General features: G+C 44.7%; 1 protein-coding gene across 1 annotated transcript; it reads right to left on the bottom strand.

Annotated features, from left to right (window-relative positions):
* Nucleotides 1–1,017: 1,017 nt before the first annotated feature.
* NLRP5 (NLR family pyrin domain containing 5) lies at nucleotides 1,018–22,477 on the bottom strand. Its single transcript, XM_028095226.2, has 13 exons — nucleotides 22,135–22,477; nucleotides 20,556–20,633; nucleotides 17,825–17,881; nucleotides 17,312–17,320; nucleotides 15,629–17,216; nucleotides 13,895–14,065; nucleotides 12,069–12,236; nucleotides 10,472–10,642; nucleotides 8,466–8,636; nucleotides 6,334–6,504; nucleotides 4,191–4,361; nucleotides 2,747–2,917; nucleotides 1,018–1,150 (listed from the first exon to the last, which is right to left on the bottom strand). Exons 1-13 carry the CDS (start codon nucleotides 22,421–22,423, stop codon nucleotides 1,018–1,020), a joined length of 3,348 nt encoding a protein of 1,115 aa, XP_027951027.2. The 5' UTR covers nucleotides 22,424–22,477.
* Between the last annotated feature and the right edge of the window lie 4,011 nt (nucleotides 22,478–26,488).

Below are 26,488 nucleotides of genomic sequence, written 5' to 3'. Positions count from 1 at the left end.
CATTTCCAGGTTTGAAAAAATGAAGCTTGAATTTGAAGACCAAATGAGTTAATTTGTAGATTGTGTTTCAAGTAGAGCCTGTGTTAGCGACCATCATCATGGACCAGAGAAATAAACCGAAGGACCAATAAATAGGACATATTGGTGAGAACACAAGAATTTCCCACTTTCCTAGAAAGAGACTGATTGATCTGTAGCCATGGTAACGACCAACCGGTCGTTAAATGGATCCAAGATGACTTGCCCCAGGGAACCTGCTTTGACAAGCCAAGGATGGACTCCCCTTAGCTTCTGAGATTCAGCCGATCAGGAAGGGATTCACTCTGATGAACACACTTGTGAATGCTAAGCAGTCTTACCTGAGAAACTACATGTCATGCTACATGCTCACTCCAGAGACTCACCAATCCCTGAACTCCACGCTTCCCCAAATCCCTACCTACATAAGATCAGCAGTCTGCTCTTCTCAGAGACAGTGGTAGACCAGTTCTTCACTACACTAAGTAATACATTTGGTTTGTTTATATTTAGATAGTGATAGTCACACCATCCTCCTGACTTTTAGATTGTGCTTTAATTCTTTTTGTAACACCAGCAGAGTTGTATCATCAACATCTGGGGGTCACTTTTAGGACCTAAGTCCTCCGACTCTTCTCTTGGATCATATCCCCACTGCTCAAGAAGGTCACAGGGTACTTACTCCCCAGATACTCTCAGTGCTTATTTTATTTGATTTTCTCTATATGCTCCGAGGTAGGACAGACATTTCGTAGATACAGAGATCCTAGGATTGGAAGGTCACAGCCTGTGTCAGAGGCAAATGTAGTAACCAAGTTATATTGGACACATGAGAATCGCCACCAGTGAGGGCTTTGTGAGAACCAGAACTCACATTCCATCTCTGAGAGGGAACTCCTGGGTACAGCTTGCCCCAGAAGACGGCTTTTATGTTCCTCCATCAGAGTGCATGTGTGTGTGTATGGTCGGGGGCAGGGAGGGGGGGAGAGTTTCATGTTTTCAGTTTTTCCACCAATACCGGTCATCTTCATCAGAAGAATACCAACTGTCACCAATTATGATCTGTGGCTTGAGTTGTTGGACCTCCTTCAGAAGCTTCCGTATTTGAGTGGGATATTGCCATTTCCACAACCTGGAGAGGCAGAAGGGGGACACATTACTCTGGGAATTTGCTTCTGCTTCTTCTTTCCTTAAAATTCCTGGAAACTCCATCAAGGATCTGAGACCTCTTCTTGTACTCTTGAGGTGCTCCACAGAGGAGGAGTAAATCCCTACATGTGAAGGCACGCTTGCATGCATTAGGTGCTACACTGAGCTTTTATGGTCATCTGCCCCTCACCACGGTCTTTAGAGGCAGGCATGATTATTCATCCATCCATAAACTCCTTCCTGAGAACCTACTTTGTGCCAGGTCCTGTTATAGGGTTCGGAGGCCCAGTGACGAATAAGGCAAAGCCCCTACCCTCAGGAAGCTTATATCCCTAGGGCAGGAGAAACAGGTATTCAAATAGATACACAGCATCGTTTCCATTTTACAGATAGGGAAATAGGCTCCTGGAAGGTCCATTAGTAAAATCTAGGTCTGACTCTTCAACTGCCAAGTCCCATGATCACAGGCTGAGCTTGTCCAAAGCTACACTGCTTCATGAGTCATTGATGCAAATATGCTCTCTTTCAACCCAATGTTCTGCCTTTCCAGCTTATCTGCTGAAGAGACCACTGTGACAGTTCTCCCTGTCCACACTGAAGTCTCTGAATCCACAGAGCCATGCCTTCCATTCCATCCTTCCCCTCAGATCCCACACTACAACCACCCTGTTACATCCATACGTCAACACTTGACCCCTGCACAAACCCAACCACTGTAAGCTGGGCTACACAGAGGCAGTTTTTCAATCAGGGAGTTTGCTATTGAAATAAATACAGGACAACCAACCTCAACGGTCTGTCCCTCTTAACCGTTTTCCAGTGGGGAGTTTGGTGGTGTTAAGTACACTTGCACTGTTGTGCGGCCATCTTCGCCATCTATCCTCATAACTTTTCATCTTCCCCAACTAGAACTCTGTGCCTATTAAACACCGACTCCCCATCCCCCTCCCTCTCCCCCAGTGCCACCATCTACCTTCAGTCTCTATGGATTTGACTGCTCTCAGGACCTCACTTAGGTAGAATCATGCAGTATTTGTCTTCTTGCACCTGACTTACTTTGTCCATGTTATAACAGGTGTTAGAACTTCCTTTTGTTTTAATGCTGAATGATATTCCACTGTGTGGATATATCACACTTAATTTACCCATTCCCCTGACTGCAGATGCCTGGGCTGCTTCCGCTTTTTGACTACTGTGAATAATGCTGTTGTAAACATGGATGTACAAGTAATTCTTCTAGATCCTGGTTTCAGTTCTTTTGGGTATGTACTCAGAATTGTTGGATCATATAGAAATTCCACTTTTAGCTTTTTAAGGATAAACATCTGATTTGTATGTTGTCTCTCCATTCTTCCTAAACCCATCCAGAAGTAAGCCCCATGATATCAGGCACCTTGCCTCTGTCTCTATCCCTATCCTCAGTACGGTGCCCAGAACACAGTGGGCACTTAGTGGTTGGATCAAGGATCTGGTTGGTAAGCCACATCTCAGTTTCTGGGATAAAGCATTTCTCCACCAACCAGCATGCTCTGTAGCAGAAGGAGGTTTGTATCTCGGAAGACAATCGCCAGGGACTCACCCGATTATTTGTAGGTTAGATGTGGGTTGTGCAAAGGCGGGACACAGCTTCATCATTCCTACGGGGCTGAAATTGTTCTGCATCAGATTCAGGCTGGTCAGGCGCTGGCTACAGAGGAGAGCCGAGGCGAGGGCCTCACAGCAGCCGGAAGTCAGTCCACACGCCTCCAACCTGCAGGGCCAACATGCCAAGAAATGCCTCCAAAGTTCAATGACCGACCCTTCCACCCACTGGACCTTCATGGCAATGTTTAAGATAGAGGGGTGGGCTCTACCACTGGCGTTTCTGGTTCCACAGTTCTGGGGAGGAACCTGGACATTTGCATTTCTAACGGATTCCCAGGCGATGATGCTGGTTCTCCTGTTAAGAGCCGCTGGGTGACTTAATTACAGTTGTGGAAAGAATGAAAGATAAAGAAAGGGTGAGAGCACTTGCAACCAGGGAACAAAGCAAGGCACGTTGAGAAAGGCTTGCTGAGAACCTGCATTTCACCTGGAACCCAAGAAGGAAGCCAGGTGAACGGGGCAGGAAGTAGAGATATAGGCTTGGGAACTGCACGCACCTGACCCTCTCGGAAGGAAGGCTGGGACATGTCTGAGACTCGGACAGGGAACCAGACAGCCACAGGGGAGTCAGAGGCCATGGTGTGAGAGGAGGCTGGGCATTTTAGGTCCCATTAAGGATTTAGGATTTTATCCTAGGAGCAGCTAAGGGCCAAACAGCTTTGTTGGATGTAATAATTGGATGGTGGCCGTGTTCTCCCATGTTGGAGATGCGTGTTGAGGTATTCAGAGGCTGAACAACAAACTATAACTTGCTATGAAATGGTTCACCAGATAGAGCAAAATACTGATGATCATTTAAACTGGGTGGTGAGCATGCAGGTTTTTAATGTCCCAATCATTCTAGATTTTGTGTATTTGGGAACGTCTTGTGATAAAGTAAAAAGTCGTGGGATGTGCTCAAGTAGTTTTAAGTGCCTATAGTTAGATGGTGAGGTGGGGCTGAATAAAGCTTATTGTTATTATTGGTTTTGCTTCTACAATAATATCTAAGCCTCTGTGAAAACAGGAAATCTCTACTAGGGAGGCTTTGGAAAGAGGTGAGGGAAGGTAATTCAGTGATAGCATAAGGCACTTGATAAGATTCCCGATATGAGTGAGGTTAAGCTGATAGCGGTAGAGATTTTTCCTCTATTGTTTCAGAAAGTAGGGAACGTGGGTACAGATATTAAGTGGTTTCATGGTGGAACGTGCAGGGCCTTCCTATGAAATGGCTTCATGTTGATTCGAAGGGGGTGAGGTCATTTCTTGAGCACCAGGGAGAACAAGGTTCGTTCAAATGGAATTGTGAGAGTTGGAACACTGTCTTTGTTCAGCAACTTCGTGCCCAGGTCCCCCTTCCTTTTCACCCAGCCCTCATACAGGGGACCCCAGGAACTCACCCGAGCCTCCTCAGAGAAGCCCTCCTGTGTTTCAGTCCCTCGCACAGTGCTATGATGCCTTCATCACCCAGGGCATTCACCGCCAGATCCAGGCTCTTCAGGTGTTTGCTCCTTGTGATCACATGGGACAGTTTCTTGCAGCAGGCCGCGGTGAGATGACACTTAACCAATCTGCAAGAGGAGAGCCCATGTCATTTGAGGAGAGGGTCAGAGGGGGACGATGCCCAGAAACATCAGTGGGGTTTTCCTGGACTCCTTCCTCACTGGTAACCTTTCTGTCCATCCCTGGGAATGGCTTAGGTTGTGCAGCATCCAGTGGCTCAGGTGAGGAGGGATGATAGTGACAGGTGGGGAAAGCATGTGATGTGGCTGGAGGGATTTCTGGAAAAAGAAATGAGCACATCAGAGCTTGCTTCCCACCTGCAGATGGGATGAAGATTCCCCCAGGTGGATGGAGAAAAAGAGAAAAAAAAAAAGAGAAGTCGGTAGAGTCCCTGAGAGGGTGAGAAAAGATGACAGATGACAGAAGGTACTGAAATGCTAGATGGGTTTGGGGCCCAAAAGGAGAGGCGTCTTGTGCTTCTGTTCCTGGGACGAATGGGGAGGGTGGGGGCAGAGAAGGCCCCTGAAATACTGACTGCATGATTCATCTGAGTAGAGATGAAGGGAACAGCTCCACTGTCTCCTGTCTTCAGCTGAGAATAGAATGATCCCACTGGGGATGAGAGAGTCCATCTTCCCGAGGCGTTCACACCAAGAATGAGCAAGAGCTCACACCTGCAGACCAGGTGGGAATGGCTAAGCCTAAGATGCCAGCAAGGATCAGTGATGATGATCCCCCAGCATTTAAATGTAACCCCAAAGAAGTGGCGCCTCCAAGTAATTAAGCTTTAGTTTCTACACCATGCAAAAGTAGAGCTCGAAACACTGATTTCATGAAAACAAACATAGGAATAATACTTGGGGGGGGGGGGCACTCAGCTCTGTGGGCTATGATCTCTATCCAATTTCTTTCTCTTGTTTATTATTGGAGAAGGAGAGATATTAAAATGGTCCTACTTTTTGGTTCACTGATTTTTTTTTAAAGATTTTATTTATTTATTTTACAGAGAGATAGCGAGAGAGGGAACACAAGCAGGGGGAGTGGGAGAGGGAGAAGCAGGCTTCCCGCGGAGCAGGGAGCCCAATGCGGCGCTCGATCCCAGGACCCTGGGACCACGACCTGAGCCAAAGGCAGACACTTAATGACTGAGCCACCCAGGTGACCCTCTACTTTTGTAATTGAGAAGAAGATACTACCAAGTACACAAAGATTTAGAAGGTACGCATGACTAAAACATTGGACATAAGCTTAGTGTCCAGCTTTAGGGGATTTCTAAAGTTATGATGCATCATTCAGTGGCATACCATACCATACTTAGTTTATGATTATGATCTGCAGATCCTCAAGGGACAGAATGTGAGACCAAAAGGCAAGGTTTGGGCTCCTAAGGGAGTTCTGGTTTCCCCTGCAAATGATTGGTAGGAGAACTACATGAGCCTAGACATGTGAAATATTTAAAGCCTTATGCCTGCCATGTGGCAAGAAGCTTTTAGCGGTAACTGCTGGGATCCTTTCTTTGTAATACTTACGCATCCAGGAGGAATTTGCCAAAGTGTTAACTGCTTTGTCAGATTGGAGATTCATTTCTGTTCATTGATATCTTTTAACTTTTCTATAGTCTGTTTAAGGATGGAATACTCTTATCAAAGAGAAACATTCCAATAAAAGGTAAAGAAATTTGAGCCCCAGAGGAAGATGTTGAGAGAGAGCCCCTCCATCTCCACCCTACATACAGAATGAACAGCTGAAGAGTAACTTAGGGCAAAAAGAGGTTTTCTGAGAAGCGAACAGGTTTTTAGAAATCGAGGGTGACCTAAGCTCCAAAAATCCTATCGTGGGGTTCCTATCTGGACTCATTTCCGTGTCCTTCCCACACTCACTGTGGTAAACAGATGAAAGCCTGAGCATCAGTTGACCCAACTAGACCCAATTACCAGAACTAATTTTTGGTACCAGTCTTCCTGCTCACATCTCTGGACTTTCTAGGAACCCCAGGCCCCAATATAGTAGAACTGACCCCCGACAACCATTGAAACTTACTCCAGGTCCTGGAGGTGACAAGATGGTTCCATCAGGACCTCGCAGAGAAGGTTCATCCCACCATCTTCCACGGGGTTCATGCTAAGGCTCAGATGTGTCAGATGTTTGTTGCCCATAAGTGCAAACGCAAGAAAGCCACAGCCGGCGACATCCAGGTTGCATTCATTTAGTCTGCGGGGCACACACAAGGGAAAGAGGAGGGAGGTTTCAGCTTGGGTAACAGGACGACCATGATGTGCTTGGTATGATATCTAGCAGCACGCGTGCACTGGATGCCGTTCAAGAAGCTCTTTTTAATTTTCCTTCATGCTCAATGTGTCACTTTCCTGTGGCTAACTGTAACAAATTACCACGAACTTGGTGGCCTAAAACACACATTTATTACCTTACAGTTCTGGAGTTCAGCAGATTTTGACTGAGGCAAAAATCAAGGTGTCAGCAAGGCTGTGTTCCTTCTGGAGGCTCCAGGGGAGAATTTGTTTTATTGCCTTTCCTAGCTTTTATAGGGCTGCTCATGGTCTTTGGCTTCTGGTCTTCAGTCAGCAATTATATCCTGTTACCATATCTCCTCTCCCACTTCTCCCCCTTTCCCTCATAAAAACACCTTTGGTTACATTAGGGCTACTCAGATAATCCAAGATAATTTCCCATCTCAAGATCCTTAACTTGCTCACACCTGCAAAGTCCCTTTTGCCATGTGAGTTTACATATTTACAGGAATTAGGACATGGGCATCTTGGGGAGCAGGTCACTCTTCTGTCTACCATACTCAGTATCTTCCCATCATTTATTCACTGAGGAACCTTGGAACCCACAAGGTAGACATGTATGTTAAAGTTATATTCTTTAACAGAATTTCTGGCTACAGGTATACCATTAACATACGTTGATTTCTTAAATTATAGAGTTATTGGTGAACTAATTGGTCAACGGGGTGAAATGGCAGAAAGCAAAGTGACCCCAGCAAGGCAAGCTGACAGTGTGGAACAGGTGTAACACCCATCTTTTGTTCTCACCACCAGACCAAAGATGTAGGCTAGAAGAATAACCTGGCAATGGGGTAGCAGTTTTTAAGGCAGTTATGGAGACCCCTTGCTCTACGCTAGCTAGAGTACATGGCCTTCCCTAACTGCGCATGTGGTACTGTCCGGAGTGGTGGGGACACTACCTCTGTGGCTGCCAACCCTGTGTCACCATTACCATCATCCAAAAATCTCAATTATCCAGCTCTCCCTACCAGAACCTAAGCTCTGTGAACTTAGGGACCACATCGGTCATCTCTGCATCACTGGCAACCAAGAGTGTTCGCCAGTAGCACGTGCTTACTATAGCCAATCCTCATTATTCAGGGATTCTGTGTTTGCACATTTGTCTGCTTGCTAAAATTTATTCGCTACTCCCCCAAGTCCATACTCATGGTGCTCATGGGGCATTCACGGACACACGTGCCTGTGCAGAGCAGAGAAATATCCGAGCTGCCCAACGCACACGCTCCCCACTGAGGCTGAACTCGTTTCAAGTTCATTGTCAACAAGTATCCTTTTCATGATCTAGTTAGTGCCACGTTTTCCGCATTTTTGTGGTTTTTGTGGGTCATTTTGTTGTTTAAGATGTGGTGCTGTCCAGTGTTCCCCTGCCCAAGAAGGCTGTGCTGTTTGGAGAAAATGCTTCAGAGATGAGCTTCGTTTGGCCACGAGTCATGGCGCTGTCGGCCCTGAGCGCAATGTGAGTGAATCAACAATATGTATTAAATAAGGGGTCTTTAAACAGAAACACACAAAGCAAGGTTAGGTACCGGTTGGGTGATGAAAATGTGACCAGAGGCTCGAAGGAACCTAACCTTGTGTTTCCCCTGGAAGAGGTGGTTCGGTGTTTGTGACGACTTTATAGAACATAACTGCAGGAAATAATGAGAATCGCCTGTATTTGGATAAATGACGACTTCCCACTCTAAGAAAACGGGCCGAGATGGAATTTTCCAGGGAAGGAGGAAACTGGCAGGGCCAGGATGCAGCCCTCATCTGTTCCCTTCATCATGACAACCATCCTCCCACTGCTTTGAGCTTGGCGAGCGTTACATGCTGTTTGTAACAAAGCAATGCAGTCCTCCCAAGGAAGCAAGCTGGACTCACATCAGCCTCTGTAGCCCACAGTTGGGCAATTTTATGGCTTGACACAACATATTCACGCCTTCACTCCCCAGGCTGTTGCTCGACAGGCACAGGTGCGTCAAACTCTGGTTGCTGATGAGGGCTGAGGCCAGGTCCTGGCAGTCGGCAGCTGTGAGGCCGCAGTTCCCCAGTCTGCAAGGAGAGAGCCCGGGAAGGAAAGAATGAGGTCTATTCTGAAGGTTCCATCCCTCCCTCCTTCGCAAATAAGGGAAAGAAATGCTACCCCATGGCTGACCATGCTCTTGCAGACGTATGGTGATGTCACACTGTGTCTTGCATTTAACTTGCAAACCCAACCCTGATATTTATTCTAAATGGCGTGGGTGACTAGATCTGCCATCACCCACAATTGGAGACACATGGACAAGGTCAACCTGCTCCCCATCCAGGTGTTCTTGCTCCTCACATGCACTCTCTCATGGGATTGTGGCAGAGTTAAATGAATTAACACATCTAACATGCTTAGAGCAGTGCATATAGCAAACATTTACTCCCTATTACTGACACTGATTTATTTTGATGAAGAAATACTGGCTGGGTTGGATTAGAAGGGGGTCAGGATGTGTAAGCCTGAAATATGCCACTTGGGCATAAGGATGATCTTGAGCTGAAAGCAACTGAGAAAAAGCAGACACAGGAAGGGCTCTGTGCTCTCCCCCATCTGCCTAAAAACAGGGCATGAGTTTCCCTTGTGAGTGTGTCCCTCCTCTTTGGTACCAGCAAGAGAATGACCCTTGTTACCAGAGATGGACATGACATGGAGATGAGTCATATATAACATTTATCTACCATTAACTCCTCTCATATACTTCCTAGTCACCTATCCACAATTTCTCAGCCCCCTAGAAGCCCCAAACGCCTTTTGTCTAGTCACTTCTCTACAATTTAGCATAACTTTGTTAAAATGATATATAAGCTTGAGTCTAACCACTTCTTTGGGTTTCTCACATCTTTTCTGTGAAACCTCCATGCATATTAAAAAAAAGTAGTACAAATAAAATAGGTGTGTCCTGTCAATCATCAGTTTAATTTGCAGGCCTCAGATATTGAATCTAAGAAGATAGAGGGAAAGTTTTTTCCTTCCACTACAGACTGAGGGAGAGAAGATATGTTGGCTTCTAATGTGATTCCCCCCCCCCTCAGGAATTGAAAGGTAATTTGTGCCATTTTGTTTTCAATTTCTGCTATGACTTTAGACTCAAACTCCCCAGGAAAGAGGGATGTTATTGACATGGCATGCTTTGGGAGTGATGGGGGGGGGGGAACAACTTTGCCCAGATTGTAGGTCATCAAGGGGGAGATTTCCAAGTCTTAGGTATCAAACCAGAGCTCATGTTTTAGTTTTGCCTTTTATTCCCTATGTGGCCCCAGTCAAGAGATTTTCCTTCTTCTGGATTCTGTTTTCCTTATCAGCAAATGGGGTGAAAATAATTCCTACCTGGCAGGTTGTGAAGGTGGCATTAATGGGATTAGAACACTCAGCACAGGGCCTGGTGTTCAAGGACGCCATAGATGGCAGCCCCAACCACAAGCTAAGACTCTCCAGGATTTGGGCATTGGTGCAACTTTCCACTACATAACACGACAGTGCTAACTATAAGCAGAATGCCGTATGTGAGATCCCCAGAACTCATTTGTCTTTTAATGGTACATCTGTACCCTTTAACCAACCTCTCTCCATTTCTCCCCCCAACCACCAGCCCCTGGCAGTCAACATTCTTCTCTCTGGTTCTACGCGTTTGGCTTCTCCCCTAGACTTTTATATCGTTCAGAGTTTGATAGCAAAGACACAGATGTTATTTACTGAGTCTTCTTTTATACCTCAATATTGGGGCACTCCCGTGGGGTCAGAACTCCCATTCCAACCCTTGGCTTAGGCATCCACGAATTCCCCTCCCCTCCTTCCCCACCATTTGGGCCGTGTCAGCTAAGAGAAAGGAACCCTGGTGGACAGAAGTGCAACTCACATCAGCTTCTGCAGGGTGCACTGTGAGGCTGTCAAGGCATTGCAGAGAGGCTTTATGCCCTGGTTTGCCACCTTATTTCCTACCAGGCTGAGAGATTTTAGGCTGATGGATGTAACAAGGATTTGGGAGATCACCAGGCAACAGGCGGGCGTTAGTCCACAGTGATCCAACCTGCAGAGATAAACAACGTGAAACACATTCTCACTTCTCCCCCCAAAGCAACCCATTTCCCTGAGCACCAGCTACTCTGGCCATGTTGCTGATTTCTGGACACTATTTGCTCTAGGCTCAGGGTCTGAGCATTTGCTATTCCTTGTGTTTGCACCATCCCTACTCATCCCCAACCCCACATCTTTATGTGGTTCAATTTTTCATTCAGGTCTCCTGAATGTCACCTCTACTGAGTTTGCCAGCCTCACAACCTTACCTAACTGTGCCTCCCCACCCCACTGCACCCGAAACCCCTCTATCCAGTGTTATTTTAGGCATAGCAATGATCACCAGCCAATGTTTCATATATTTGCACTTTAAAAAAATTGAAGTATATCTGACATGTAATATTGTGTAAGTTTAAGGTATAAGCATGTCCATTTGAAACATTTATATACTGCAATATGATTGCCATTGTAATATTAGTGAGGACCGCTGTCGGGTCACATAATTATTTCTTTTTTTGTGGTGGGAATAATGACGATCTAGTCTCTTAGCAAGTTTTATGTTTATAATACAATGTTGTTGTCTACAATTATTATACTGTGTGCTAGGTCTCCAGGACCTATTTACCTACTAGTTGCAAGTTTTACCTTTCAACAACCTATTTCTACTTTCCCCCACCCCCGGTCCCTGATAAACACCATTTTACTGTGTTTTTATGAGTTCAGCTTTTTTAAGATTCCATATGTGAGATCGTATGGTATTTGTCTTTCTCGGACTTATCTCAGTTTGCATAATGTCCTCAAGGTCCATACAAATGGCAGGATTTCCTTCCTTCTCAGGACTACTTGCACTTGTTTATTGTTTGTCTTCCTCTCCAGCATGTCGTCTCGATGACCCTGGCTTGGGACGGCGGCTCGCAGGTTACAGAGCAAAAACGCATGTAGTGCAAAGCGAAATACTCTTCCGCAGTTGCTCTGTGTCAGTTAAAGCTCAAAACAGAGCTTATGCTTCTCTGCCTCGGCATGGCATCCAGTAGCAGTGTCTTTAGACCAAGTTAATCTAATTGACAAAACACATGCCCAGGATCTACAAGACCATGGTAACAGCCCCAAACTGGAAATGACCAAATGTCCCTGGACAGGTGAATGGCTACACTAACTGCAGTGTATCCGTCCTACTAAATCGTACTCAGCCCTGAAAAGGAACATGCGACTGATACTCTGAACAGCATGGATGATGGATCCGAGGGGCGCCTGGGTGGTTCAGTCAGTTAAGCATCCGACTCTTGATTTTGGCTCAGGTCCTGATCTCAGAGTCATGAGATCGAGTCCAGATTGCCCTCTTCCTTTCTGATAGGTTTGCAGCTTGCTGCGAATAATTATTTAACAAGGAAAGACAACAAGACAAAGCCAAAAAGGCAGAAGCCATACCCAGAATGTACCTCAAAGACTCCAGCAAGCAGTTTGGGTGTCTTAGTGCTTCGCACACCATCATCAGATCTGCATCCTTCAGGTGAGTGTTTCCCAAGTTCAGGTATTTAATATTACGGTTGGTAATGAGAGTCAACCAGAGATGACGAAGGCCCAGGGTAACCTGCACACCTTTAAATCTACCCAAAAGAAAGCAGAAAATACGAGACACAGGTGACAGCTGTACCCCAATTTTCCCCTTTCCCCTCCTCTCCCGTTCCAACTCTCCTATCTTTCCACTGTTGGCATTTATGTAAAGATTTTTAAAATTTTGCAAGTGATCTCTACACCCAATGTGTGGCTCGAACCCACAGCCCTGAGATCAAGAGTTGCACACTCCACCCACTGAGCCAGCCAGATGGCCCACATTTAATTTTAAAGCAACAAATACTTGAGCATCTATGATGCATCAGGCACTGGAAACAGGATTAAGTGATGCTGGTACTCCATGTTCCGATGGCGCTTGATCTCATGGGGAGACGCTCAACAAAGAGCTGAACCAGAGTCATGCTGAAGAATGAAATATGGTTGGTCCATTAAGAACAGAGCTAGAGGGCGCCTGGGTGGCTCAGTTGGTTAAGCGACTGCCTTCGGCTCAGGTCATGATCCCGGAGTCCCGGGATCGAGTCCCACATCGGGCTCCCTGCTCAGTAAGGGAGCCTGCTTCTCCCTCTGACCCTCCCCCCTCTCATGTACTCTCTCTCTCTCTCATTCTCTCTCTCTCAAATAAATAAATAAATCTTTAAAAAAAAAAAAAGAACAGAGCTAGAGGGGCACCTGGCTGACTCGCTTAAAAATAAAATCTTTAAAAAAAAAAAAAAGCAGAACTATAAACAGATATGGTCAAGTTCAAGTCAGGCTGAAGAAAAAGGTCAAATGTCAGAAGACTGTATATATCGTGACACCACTTGGGTTAAAAAAAAGTCATTTGCCAATATATACATATAATTGCATGGGAAGTTTATGAGTAATTAGGGAGATAGGAAGTTGAAGAAGCATCAGAGGTTTTACTGAAAACCCCTGTAATGCCTGAATCTCGTTACCATGATGATGCATTACTGCTGTATTGCAAATACAGTGGTGACACAGAGTTAGGCTCATCACTGCGTGGCAAGAGCTAAGAGCAGGGATTCTCAGGGGAAACGCTAGGGTAAAGCCGGCAGAGGGTGTTAGTGCAGGACGGAGGTGAACAGGGCACTGTCAAGACTCTGGCACGGTCCAGCTTTCGGAGACTACTTAGGGAAGGGGTACAAGTGGCAAGAAGAAGAGGTTTGTAAGGAGAAGTTACATGTGCTTCTCTTGGTCTTGGAGGGAAGAGTCCAGAACAGAGCCTTTGTCTGCAGAACTAGCACTTCGTCTCCTACTCCAGGTGCTTGGTGAGTACCCTGGGGTCCACCACAGACCCAGGACCTTATTGGGTGTTCAAATATTTATTACCTTATTAATGAACCTAAAAGCATTAAGAACTGACTTAAAACCTCCCATGAGTCAAGTACTTTGATCTCACAATGGCCTCGTGCTCCACCCATTTGCCTGCAATGAGCTCCCCGCACCTTTGGCCCTAACGAACTCCTATTCTTCCTTCAATACCCAGAGTGAATGAACCTGCCTCAATAATCCCTTCACAGGGTCTTTAGTTTCTCCCTATTGTGTGCTTTTGGGAACTTGTCTCCTGTGTCTTCCACAGCAGTTATCCCCTCTCATTACATTCTTAGATGGGTCTTTTCTGGTAGGTGGGAGAAGAGAGTGGTGACATAGCCATGCCAAGAGGCATGTACCAGGGGCCGGGTAGCCTTACATTAGATTCTGTATTTTACAGGTTGGCTGCCTCAGTTTGATACAGAGGGTCTTCATGGCCCATTCATTCAGGATACTGCCACTCAGGTCCAGCTGTCGCAGGCTTGGGTGGGTGCTGAGCACGAAGCAGAGACTTTTCCAGCCCTCATCAGCAAGGGTCTTAATCGGCGTCCTACATTGGAGAAGGAAATCAACATTGGCTTCCACCGGATGGGGTTTAACATGAGCAACTGCCACAAGAGTGTCAGAGGAGAGAAACCAGTCTGTTATGGCAAAGACGGGGATGGCTTCAGAGGTCCTGAGGTCGATTTAGTGATGTCGCTTTGTGCTTCGAATGCATGCTCTCACACCCACCCTGCCTCCTGAACATTTTAATACCCCACGGGGCACATACTAAGGTGATGCGGAGCCACCAGCTCTTGAATTGGGTTTGCCCTTAGATTCTAGCTCCCCCTTGAATGTAAAATGGTGCAGCCACTGTGGAAAACAGTATGGAAGTTCCTCAAAAAAGTAAAAATAGAGCTACCATATGATCCAGTGATTGCATTTATAAAAATTGAATTTTGAAATTGAATTGAATTGAAGTCAGGATCCTGAAGAGATCTGTGCATTATCGTTCCGAACAGCCAAGATATGGAAACAACCTAAATGTTCGCTGATGGCTGATGGACGAATAAAGAAAACGTGACACATACACATATGTATACACACACCAGGGGATATTATTCAGCTTTAAAAAAAGAAGGAAATCCTGCCACTTGCAATAGCACGAATGAACCTAGAGGACATTATGGTAAGTGAAATAAGCCAGTAACAGAAAGATGCATACGATCTCACATATAGAATCTAAAATAGCCAAACTCATGGAAGCAGAGAGAGGATGGTGGTTGCCCGTGGCTGGGGGAGGGGGAATGGGGCAATGTTGGGGGAAGGGGACAGAGTTTCAGTGACACAAGACGGATATCTAAGGTAGAGCAGTGTGACTGCCGATAACGATACTGTATCATATACTTGAAATTTGCTAGAAGGATAGGTCTTAAGTATTAGCAACACACACACACGGAATGGTAACTAAGTGAGGTGATGGACATACTAATTAGCTTAATCATGGTGATTATTCTACCAAGTTGTACATCTTAAATATGTATAATTTTTATTTGTCAATTATGCCTCCATATGGGGCGCCTGGGTGGCTCAGTTGGTTAAGCAACTGCCTTCGGCTCAGGTCATGATCCTGGAGTCCCGGGATCGAGTCCCGCATCGGGCTCCCTGCTCAGCGGGGAGTCTGCTTCTCCCTCTGACCCTCCCCCCGCCATGCTCTATCTCATTCTCTCTCTCAAGTAAATAAATAAAATCTTAAAAAAAAAAGTTATGCCTCCATAAAGATGGGAAGGAAGGGGCACCTGGGTGGATCAGTTAAACATCCGCCTTCGGCTCAGGTCATGATCTCGCGGTCCTGGGATGAAGCCCCGCATTAGGCTCCCTGTTCAGCAGGGGGTCTGCTTCTCCCTCTCCCTTTGCCCCTTCCCTTGCTGTGCTAATAAATAAAATATTAAAAAAAAAAAAAAGAGGGCACGTGTGGTGACGGACACTGGGGGTTATGTGCAACTAATGAATTGTTGAACACAGCATCCAAAACTAATGATGTACTATATGTTGGCTAATTGAACATAATAAAAAATAAAATATAGGAAGATGGCAAAATAAAAAAAAAAGAATAAAATGAAGGACTCACCCTTGGGGAATGAGGGGCTGTGCCTCGGTGAACTCATCCTCTGAGAAGCTCTCGTGGACATCGATCCGAATTTTCTGCAGACACTGGCAATGCTGCAGACAGAAAGAGGACACCATCAAGTCCATCCGGCGGTTTATCGGAAGCCACACTGCCTGGAAGCTGTTCAATGCCAAGCGAACAAACTCTTCATCTTGAGTCTCGAAAAGACAGTGGAAGGCGTCCAGCAAGTCTGGTGGGGCGGGGGTGCTGGCCTGTTGCCCCAGCAGAGAGATCCAGCTCAGAAGCCCCTGCTTCATGGCCAGGGGAACGCGACATCCCAGCAGGACTTCCAGAGCCCCTGTCACTTCTTTGCTCATGAGGCCAAACAAGAAACGCTTCATCTGGAACAGGTGGGCATTGGAGCTGATCTGTTGGAGCTCCACCAAACTCATGTTCTCCATGAACACAGGGTAGGGAGCCCTCTCCGTTTCCAGTCCTTCCAGAACATAGTACAGGGCAGCAAAGAACTCCTGGAGGCTGACGTGAGGGAACATGTAGCACCTGTCGCAGCCACGGTCTCGGAGGAGGATGTTCGTGTGAAACAGAGCGGAGAGCTCAGACTCCCTGAGTCTGTGAACACCGAGGTCATCTCCATAAAACAGAAACTTCCTGTTCCACACTCCCTGCACAGCCATGAGGCACAGGCTCTTCAAAATGGCTCTCTCTTCCTGGTTGAGACAGTGCCGGGAGGCGTCTCGCGGAGTGAGCTGATGGAACACAAAAGTGGCATATAAACCTGTGAGAGTTTGGCAGGTTGGGGGAAGGCTCTTTCCCGATGCCTCCCGTAGATTCAGAGCCTCGCAGATGAGCGACCCCAAGACGGGGACTTGGCACTCGTCCAACAACAGGTGGTTGTCCACCACCGAATGCAAGACTTGTGTCTTCTGATGCTCATCCTTCATGTGCCCAAGGAGCAACTGGATCCTTTTCTCCACCGAGATGCCCCCAACAAACAGGTAACGGGGCAATGTGAGCATGGATTTGAGCTTCTCTATGCCCGTGTCTCTGACGGTGATCATCAGGGAGGACTCGGGAAGAAGGACTTTCCTCAGCAGACTAAGCATCAGAACAGACATGGGTTGTTTGGCCGCCCAGTCTTTACAGAGATTTGTGTCATCGTCTTGGGAGGCGAAGTCCAGGTCATCGAAACCATCAACAACAAACAAGAGCCTTTCTGGCTGGGACATGATTTCCATCATTGGAACCTGGGAGTCTGGCCACTTTCTGGAAATTAACTCTGCAAAGCTGCCCTCGCTCATGCATTGCATGTCGCTGGCATGGAGGAAGAAGACATAGGAGAACATGCCCTTGAAGAGTTCACCCTGTGCCCAGCACAGCAGGACACTTCTGGCCAAAGTGGATTTCCCAATTCCCGATTTTCCGTGCAAAACCACCGTGCGAGGCTGGAAGCCCCTCTGGTCTGGACTAAAAGCACCAAGCAATGTTTGCATTTCTGGACAGTCAGAGGCAAGGTTTTCAAAACCACGGTATTCATCCAACTCTGTAGCAAATTTTGTCATCACGTAGCCCTTGTAGTCCCTTGTGTTATCTCCACAGCCCAAGTTGGACAGGGGAAGGCAGAAGAAAAACAGGAAACATTTCAAGAAAGTCCGGAATTTAGGGAAAAGCAAAAACAAAACAAACCCCCAAACCCTGGACCTGGAATCAGTGGATCCTAAGTCAGACAGTCTACACACATGGCTCTTTTGTTCCTTCCTAGCAGTGTACTGATAACAAGCTCCATCCCTCAAAGATCACTTCCTCAAAGCTTAGGAACATCCTACAAAATAGCTCTATTTGTCCCTTTAGCCTCATCTTTCTTTTCAGCACTTAATACCTGCCACATGACATTTTTGTTGGCTTACTGTCCTTCTCCCCTCAGTAGACTCTACTTGATGCCCAAGTTCACCAGAATCATAGGTTTTTGGAATTTATCTTCATACCCAGTCCCTGTAGATGATCACAGTGAACATACGTGACTCTCTCCTTGGTGATGATTCTAGGAGCTCTTGGGGAAGAGACTGATGCACCAGAGACAAATGTGGATGAGCAAAGGGACAGTGGACTCCTCTGCCACCCAAACTCCATAGACTGGTTTTCACCCAGCTCCATCCCAGGACAGAAAAAAAAAAAAAAAAGTGAATCAGTTTTCTTTACCTTCTTCTTTTGTCTCTGCTGCTATGGCACCATCTTGTTCTATAGCTTGTGAAATTTCTGCAAAAAAGAGAGTAAGGATGAATTCCCCCACTCTTATGTGAGTATCCAAATCAGAGAGGGCACAGACCCACATCTCAGGACCAGTTTGAAACATGGCAGCTGCTGGCTTAGCTAGAGAGACTAACTGTATATAAAATGAGCACTTGATTAAAAATCAGAAGATATGAGGTTCTGGTCTCATTTCTGCTTTTAATTCGTTGGGGACCTTTAGGCAAGTTATTAAAATGAGGGCTAAAACCTGGTGGATAAGAACCAAGGGAGTCTGGAGTGTGGCATAGGATTTAAATGGGAATTCTAGGGCGCCTGGGTGGCTCAGTTGGTTAAGCGACTGCCTTCGGCTCAGGTCATGATCCTGGAGTCTCAGGATTGAGTCCCGCATCGGGCTCCTTGCTTGGCAGGGAGTCTGCTTCTCCCTCTGACCCTCTTCCCTCTCATGCTCTCTCTCTCTCTTGTTCTCTCTCTCAAATAAATAAATAAAATCTTTAAAAAAATAAATGGGAATTCTGTCACTTCCTGCTTATGAGGTCTTGGTCAACTTGCTGGGCTTACAGGCTTCTGTATGTTCATCTATAAAGCTAGGATAGGGGCGCCTGGGTGGCTCAGTCGTTGGGCGTCTGCTTTCAGCTCAGGTCATGATCCCAGGGTCCTGGGATCGAGCCCCACATCGGGCTCCCTGCTCGGCAGGAAGCCTTCTTCTCCCTCTCCCACTCCCCCTGCTTGTGTTCCCTCTCTCGCTGTGTCTCTGTCAAATAAACAAAATCTTAAAAAAAAAATAAAGCTAGGATAATAGTTTTTATGTTGTGGAGTTGCTCTGAAGATTAAATCAGGTGTTTTGTTGGAGGAATAGCACAGCCTCTGGTATGTAATAGCTACCACTTATGGACAATAATCATTATGTCTACTTATTAAAAAATAGTTTCCTAATGTGGCTAAGTACATATTTGACTTAGGTGATGTGGGAATGGCCTTACGGTATTTAAGGAATAGCCATAATGGTGGTGTTAGTCTTGTAAATTATAAAAAAAAATGATACAATAAATTATGATAAATATAATGGAAAACCATTTGAGCATTTTAAAGCAGAGGAGTCAAGTTGTTAGATGTAAATTTCTAAAAGATCACCTTGGTTGTTATTGTGTGGAAAATGGATTGCATATAACCGTCTGTGGAAACAGGTAAGAGATTCAAAGGAAATGATTCTCATACACAGGATATGGATAGAAAAACATGGAAATGGGTTATACTTCAGATGTAGATCTCATAGGATTTTGATTCATTGGATGGAAGGTAGAGAAAGAAAAGAAAAGTGAGTAGGCTTTTGGAATGAATAACCAGGTGGTTAGCAGTGCCATTTACTGAAATCGAAAACAGTGGAGACATATATAGAAAACCAATAACACCAATAACGGCAGAATACATGGTTTTCTGAAGAGCACATGTAACTTTCTCCAAGATGGGCCACAACACACAATGTGAGAATGGAACAATGTTCCAAAATTTATGGCATTACAGATAAAGCAGTGCTTATTGGCCCTCACATGTAGAGTTTGGGCATGCCATTTTGCCTCTGGATCTGTTTTGTTACTGGACAATTGGAATTTCAGTTACTACCACACAGGATCCTGTTGAGACTTATGAGATTAAAGCAGGTGGCACCATGCTTGACTCATAAGGTCTCAACAAGTGATAGTACTGACGTACAATGGTAATTTAGAGGGGTTTCCCAATGTGGCTGGTAAGACCCCAGCTTTTGTCAATTTTGTTCCTACTGCCAAGATTAGTCAGGCAGTGTCTTTATTTCACATCATTGCTAAATCACTAAGTAATCTTTAAATGCATAAGATACAATTTTATCCATGGAAAGATGATAATATATAGGACTCACCCTGTTAAGCTGACATTTACATTAAAATTGGAACAATTTACAACCTCTGGGATTCTGAGACTCTTGACTCATCAATTGCTCAGACTTTTGTTTTGAAGGGGGTTTTCCTATCCCCAGCCTGGACAAACCTGCATCAACACAAAGTTGGTCCTGATTCTTTCAAGGTGTTAGACTTCGTGGTCAATGCTGACTGCTGGAAGATTTGCGATCTACAAGTGGTAGTGTGGGTAACAGTGGGAAATTCATGTTGTCTATGCAAGCCTACATCTTTCCCTCTAGGTTTTGGCTTCACTGCTCTGATCCCTTTCATTGGTCTCCCTTTTCCTCCACTGAAGTATGAGCTTCATGAACGCAGGGGATTTGCACATACTTTGTCCACGGATGTAACATAAGTACAGAGGGCAGTGCCTGGCTTGTCACCGGTTCCCAAATATTCAGGGAATTTTATTGAATATGGTTTCATGCTATCTGGATCTCTCCACCAAAGCCTCCAAAACAGATCCTTAGGTGGAGCTTGTCCTGGCAAGGTCATGAAGTTCCCCAAACTGAAGATGGGAACCCAGAGAGTTGTAAGAAAGCTTTAAGATCACAGACTTCTCTTGGACTTAGAATAAGAAAGACCATGATTACTAGATGCTCAGAACCCATACAATCAGCCAAAAACAGGATGCCAGACTAGAAAGAACACTGGACTATCAGAAGTCATGGTTCAAGTCCTGGATGGGCCACTAACTAATCACCACATGGCTTTAGACACATCCATTGTCCCACCACATCCACACTGACCTGGCACTTCTTTCATGCTTGGTTCTTGGTCATTCTTCCTTTGTGTAGAGTTTTCTGGTATTTCAGTCAGTGAATATTCTGCAACAGAGAGGAGATGACACAATAGTCTCAGTAAAGTCATAGCAATTACCCAGACTAGGGGATGAGAGCATCCCCTGCCCAAATTACTGAGGGGAACCAAGACAAACATCAGGATCTCACAGTTTGTTCCATGACTAGCTGGTAATGGAGACAATGGAGTCAGATCCTCCAGTGCCACCAGCACAGTGAAGCAGCAGAGGCTGGTCATAAAGAGTGCTCCAAGTTTGAACTTGTAAATTCCAGTCCCATTTTGCTGTATGGCCTTGGGTAATTCACATGATGAGGTTATGTTATGGTTATATTATGGTTATCAAGAGTTTATCTTCAAGAGTCATCCTCAGCACCTGTCTTAAACTTCAACTAGTTAGTTAACTACTCACTAGAGGCCTGTGAATTATCCAAATAGAGGTGTCCAACTCATGAGTTCTAACACTGACCACTCTTTCTCCAGTCAACATATTTTCCACACAGGGCTTTTTTGAAGCTCAGAAGGAATAGCTTCTCTTAAAGTCCTTTGCAGCTGTAGATGTCAAGTTACATCTAGGGATGGCATACCTGTAGTCTTTAGAGCCAATCTGACTGCTTGCCCTTGGCACTCTAAGTTTTCTTTCTTTGTTTTTTTTAAAGATTTTATTTATTTGAGAGAGAGCGAGCGTGCACACATGAGCAGGGGGAAGGGTAGAGGAAGAAGCAGAATCCCCGCCAAGCAGGGGGCCTGATGTGGGACTCGATCCCAGGACCCTGGGATCATGACCCACGCTGAAGGCAGATGCTTAACCGACTGAGCCACCTAGGCACCCTGGACTCTAGGTTTTCTGTCCACAGTTGAAGAGAAGAATTCCTCCTGATAAAGGAGGGCTATTTTTTCTACTACCTTTCTCCTAAATACCCTAAGCTGATCACACAATTTGATCCATATACGTTGCTATAATATGGACACCAACAGTCTGACAAGATCAGTCCTTAGAAGAGTTCCTTGAGCTTTAAGTCCTTTAGCTTGGGGCAAGAAAGACGGGAGACATCCACTGTACAACCACCATAGTGTTCTCAATAAATGAATGAAGATTTGTTAACAACTTTGTATACATTATGTTATTGAGTCTTTGCAACAGCACAGGTAAGCGTCAAAGTTACTGTTCCAAGATGTAGAATCCAAGGGTCAGAGTAAAAGGGGATTTGCCCAAAGTCACACATAGAACAAGTGGAAGGTCCAGAGCTCAAGTTTAGCACTTAAGACTCCAAGTCCTGTCTATAAACTTCAGCCAAATTCTGTCTGGGTAGAGTGTCTGTCTACTCATTTTTCTTTTCTTTTTATACAGGCTGGACACTACTCTAATTTCCAGCCAGACAGGATGACTAATGAGTGACTTCTCACAGTTCAGACTCACGCCATGGAGGTGGACCCAGTTAGTGACCAAGTATCCCTCTCCATTCCCATGGAAGCTTGAGGTAATCTCCTTTCTCTTCCACCCCCAGATTTGCCCCAAGTCTTACTCACTTTTCATCTCTTTCCTTGCCTTCTCAGAGAGTGTGGACAGGTTCATCTTTTCAAAGATGTGAATGGATATTTTCCAGGCAAGAGATTCTTTATAATGCTCATGGAAGAGGGAGGCTAGATGTTCCACATTGGCATTGTTCACTTCAACCCATGGAAAAGAGCACATTGCCAACTCTGAAGCTTTTTCCATGAGCAATTCCTTAAATGTCTGAAACTCTTCCTTGCTTAGCTGCTTGAAACACCATTGCAGTCCATAGTTGGAAAAGGAGGGTAATTTGGCTTCTCTCATCTTAGTGCAAGGCTGAGAGCTCAGGTTTTGATGGAAAAGTGGATTCTTTAATAATATGGAGAAATGGTACCTGTGAAAGAGTAATAAGATTCACAAAAGAATCTTGCATCAAATTCTCTAATTCATACAAGCAACCTCGTCAACTCACTAGAAACATTTTCTGTTCCTTTTGTGAAATACACAGAGAAGCCCAATTCATGGGTAACAATTCTTCATAGACTTAAAATTACTAGCCATTATATCTATTTATCTTGTTATGAGAATATAAACTCTGGGATGTTTTGCTGCCCTTATCCCTAGTTCCTGAAACAGCACCTGGCATAGAGTCAGAATAAAAACACTTAAAGAATACAAAAACACTAATTAGAAGGTAGATGTGCACTGCTACATTTATTGCGGCATTATTTACAATAGCTAAATTATGGAAACAACCCAACTGTCCATCGATAGAGAATGGTTAAAAAAGATGTGGTATATACACAATGGAATATTATTCAGCCATAAAGAAAGAATAAAATCTTGCAATTTACAATAACATGGATAGGCCTGAAGGGTATTATGCTAAGTGAAATAAGTCAGACTGAGAAAAACAAGTACCATATGATTTCAGTTATATGTGGAATTTAACAAACAAAACAAATGGGCCAATGAAAAGAAAAGAGAGAGAGAGAGACAAACCATGCAACAGACTCTCAACTGTAGGGAACTGATGGTCAGTAGAGGGGAGGTGGTTGGGGACATGGGGAAAACAGGTGATGGGGATGAAGGAGTGCACTTGTCCTGATGAGCACTGGGTGATGTATGGAAGTACTGAATCACTATATTGTCCACCTGAAACTAATCTAACGACAACAAAACCCCAAAACACTTGTCAGTGATACTCTTGGCTAATATGTTATACCCATGGAAACTGGCAAATAAATTACCACCATTTACAGAAAATTAGTCACTCTATTTATTTAAAGTAGCTTCTACACCCAACATGGGGCTTCAACTCACGACCCTGAGATCAAGAGTTGCATGACAGTCAGGTGCCTGAGTCACACAGTTTTTAGATCAGTTGATTCCTTTTGTGTCTGTTAACATGAAGTTACATAAACATAGTACAGTTTTGGTGTAAAAATATTTGAAAGTCTTATCTGTTAAGGGTCTTGTATCTAAAAGATAGAAAACCTTTTATAATAAAAAAATCTAATTAAAAATGGGCAAATGATCTGAAGACATTTCTCCAAAGAAGATACAGAAATGGCAGATGAGCACATGATAAGATGCTCAACATCATTAGCCATCAGAACTGATTCCATACCCCCAACCCCCTAAATCAGCCTGTTCTATAGGTGCACATCCATGACCTGTGCCATGCATTTCTTCTCCAAGTTCTCTGGAAGGCTTGTCTGTGATGACAAATATTTTGTACTTGTTAAGAATGCTCCAGGAAGAATTCTTAAACCTGGCAAATCTCCTCTTCCACCATCATGTGGCCTCTATAAACAGTGACAACCAAAATTGGTTGGGCATTTTTGGGCTGCTCTGGTCTTCCCCAACCATTACTTTGTGGTGGAAAAGAAAGCAATCAAAGGGATATCCTATAATATCCTATAATATATAATAAAACACTTCAAGGGGTCAAGTAGATGGCAACTTGTTTCCCCCCCCCAGGAGCCCTATCAGGGTGGAAGTTAGCTGTGCTCGATGTTCCTACACTTGCTGCACTTCTGAGTCTGATTTGTAGATACCCACTGAGGTCCTATCTAGCTCCTTCCTGGTACTGGAACCTTCCCACCAAAGTACAACCAGACTGCAGGGGACAGGTCTGGTCAAACTCGGGGTTTTGATGCTGCTGCTGAGGCAGAGGGGGGGACATCTGCTCTCTGCTCCCTTGACCCACACACTTGTTTCTGGTAGGTCCTTTCTGCCCCTCTGCCTGCCATGCTAAGATTATCTCAGTTTCCTATGAGACAGTCAGGATAAAGAAACCGAAGATTATAACATACATGGAAGGAAACACAGAAGGAAGGCCTCTGTGCTGGTCAAAGAAGGAGACATAAAGATGCCATTGTGACAAAACGCTACATTTCCCAAGTTTGAGTATTTCAAACACTGCTTTCAGAGATGAAGTGGTCTACATGGGCACAAGTTTTCCCCCAGGATACAGGAAATAGGTTATCACAAATGCCTGAGGTGGCACCCCTCAGACCATTATCATGGATTGACCAGCTGCCTGGAGAAGCAAACACAGTTTTTTGTTTTTTGTTTTCTTTTCTTTGCATTCTTCCATTTTCCCTTTCGATCCCAGAGAGAGTTTTGCTACAACGAATTGCTAATAATGATATTGTAGCAGAGGGCAGCTAATGCAGTTGACCAGACCTGTGTATTCATGTGCCAGGTCTGAAGGGTCAGGTAGCACAGAGGAGGCATCTAAGAAAGTAGAACTCAGAGGCAGAGGAGAGAGGTGGTTGCCAGCAGCTGGGTGTGGGGGAAACTCGAGCTGGTGGTCAGAGTGCGGACCTGCCATTACAGGATGATTAAGCCCTGGGATCTAATGCGCTGCATGGCAATGATAGGTACCAATGCTGTTTGTATAATTGAAATTTGCTGAGATTAGATCTTAAATGTTCTCACCACACACAGGTGATGGGTAGGTTAACTAGCTTGATTGTGGTGATTATTGTAGAATGTATACTATATCAAAACAGTACATTGTACTCCTTAAATATATTTTTATTTGTTCATCATACCTCGATAAAGTTGGGAAATAAAAAGAGCCCGTGTTGGTAATTTGATGTTAAGAGAGTGTATACTTCTGTGATTACAAGCATAGGCTCCCAGATGGAGACAGCCTCAGCTCCAATTTCTGCTTCCATGACATTCATGGTATGTCCCTGGGGGCAAGTAACAGCCTCTGAGAGTGGTCGCTGTCTCCCCCTGGAAGATGAGAATCGGTACCCACGTTTCTGGGGGTTTCCAAGAAGTAACACAAGTGGGCAGTCACTCTAAGGATGGGCCCAGAGCATGCGCTCAAATCCTGAATACCATCTGCTCTAATCATCACATGCTGGGACCATCAGCAAAATAGTACATGTTAACGACTCTCAGGGTCACATTTAGATTTAGAATTCAATTGTTGATTTGTGTGTGGGGGTGAGGCTAAACTATCCTTATGTTTTGGTGACTTTGGAATGTCTGGAGATTAGGACATAGGACATTTAGTGTTTGGAATTCCTAATTCATTTTGTCAAAAGAGGCAAGATTTCTGGGGAAAAAATTTCTTTTTATGCTACATTTGCTACTCACATGATTAAAACATTTATAAGAGTGGTTGATAATCACTCCCTTTCGCAATCTGGACCAGACTGTTCCACAAACAGAATAAATGCCTACAGTTTTGCCTGTTTTTTTAAATTTTAATTTCAGTGTAGCTAAAAATAAAAAGCTTCTGCACAGCAAAGGAAACAAATCAACAAAACTAAAAGACAACCTATGGAATGGGAGAAGATACTTGCAAATGACATATCTGATGAAGGGTTAGTATCCAAAATATATAAAGAACAGACAAAACTCAACACACAAAAAAATCCCAAATAATCCAATTAAAAAATGGGCAGAAGACACGAACAGACATTTCTCCAAAAGAGACGCACAGATGACCGACAGACACATGAAAAGATGCTCCACATCCTACAGTTTTTACTAAAACTGTAGTTTCATTTGTGTTTGCACCACTCTTCACATACATGAATGACCTCAGGTTTGAAGTATTTGTAGCCTCTCTTTGCACTGTAATTAATTTTTACCGATATTTTGTGGCATGAGAAAAGCACTCTTTTGTTTCAGGCAATAGACTATCATTCATTCTCTAGTAGAAAGGCTGTAGTCCCTAAATGGGTGGGCGTGAGCAGTGAGAATTAGCATTTGGAAAAAGGCTTAAAAAACAACACACATGCACGCACTCACTGGAAGACAGATTCTATTTAAGGAAGAGTAGAGGCAAAGAGCCACACATAGTCAGGTAAACGAAGCACAATCCTGACGAAACTGAGGGACGTTGCTGTAACAACAAAGTTG

The sequence above is a fragment of the Eumetopias jubatus genome, unplaced genomic scaffold (assembly GCF_037043125.1).
Source record: "Eumetopias jubatus isolate StellerSeaLion01/CBP00866 unplaced genomic scaffold, mEumJub1_p1.0 scaffold_10, whole genome shotgun sequence".
Lineage (NCBI taxonomy): Eukaryota > Metazoa > Chordata > Mammalia > Carnivora > Otariidae > Eumetopias > Eumetopias jubatus.
The sequence above is the reverse complement of the archived record's forward strand: the minus strand, read 5'-3'. Positions and strand labels throughout refer to the sequence as shown.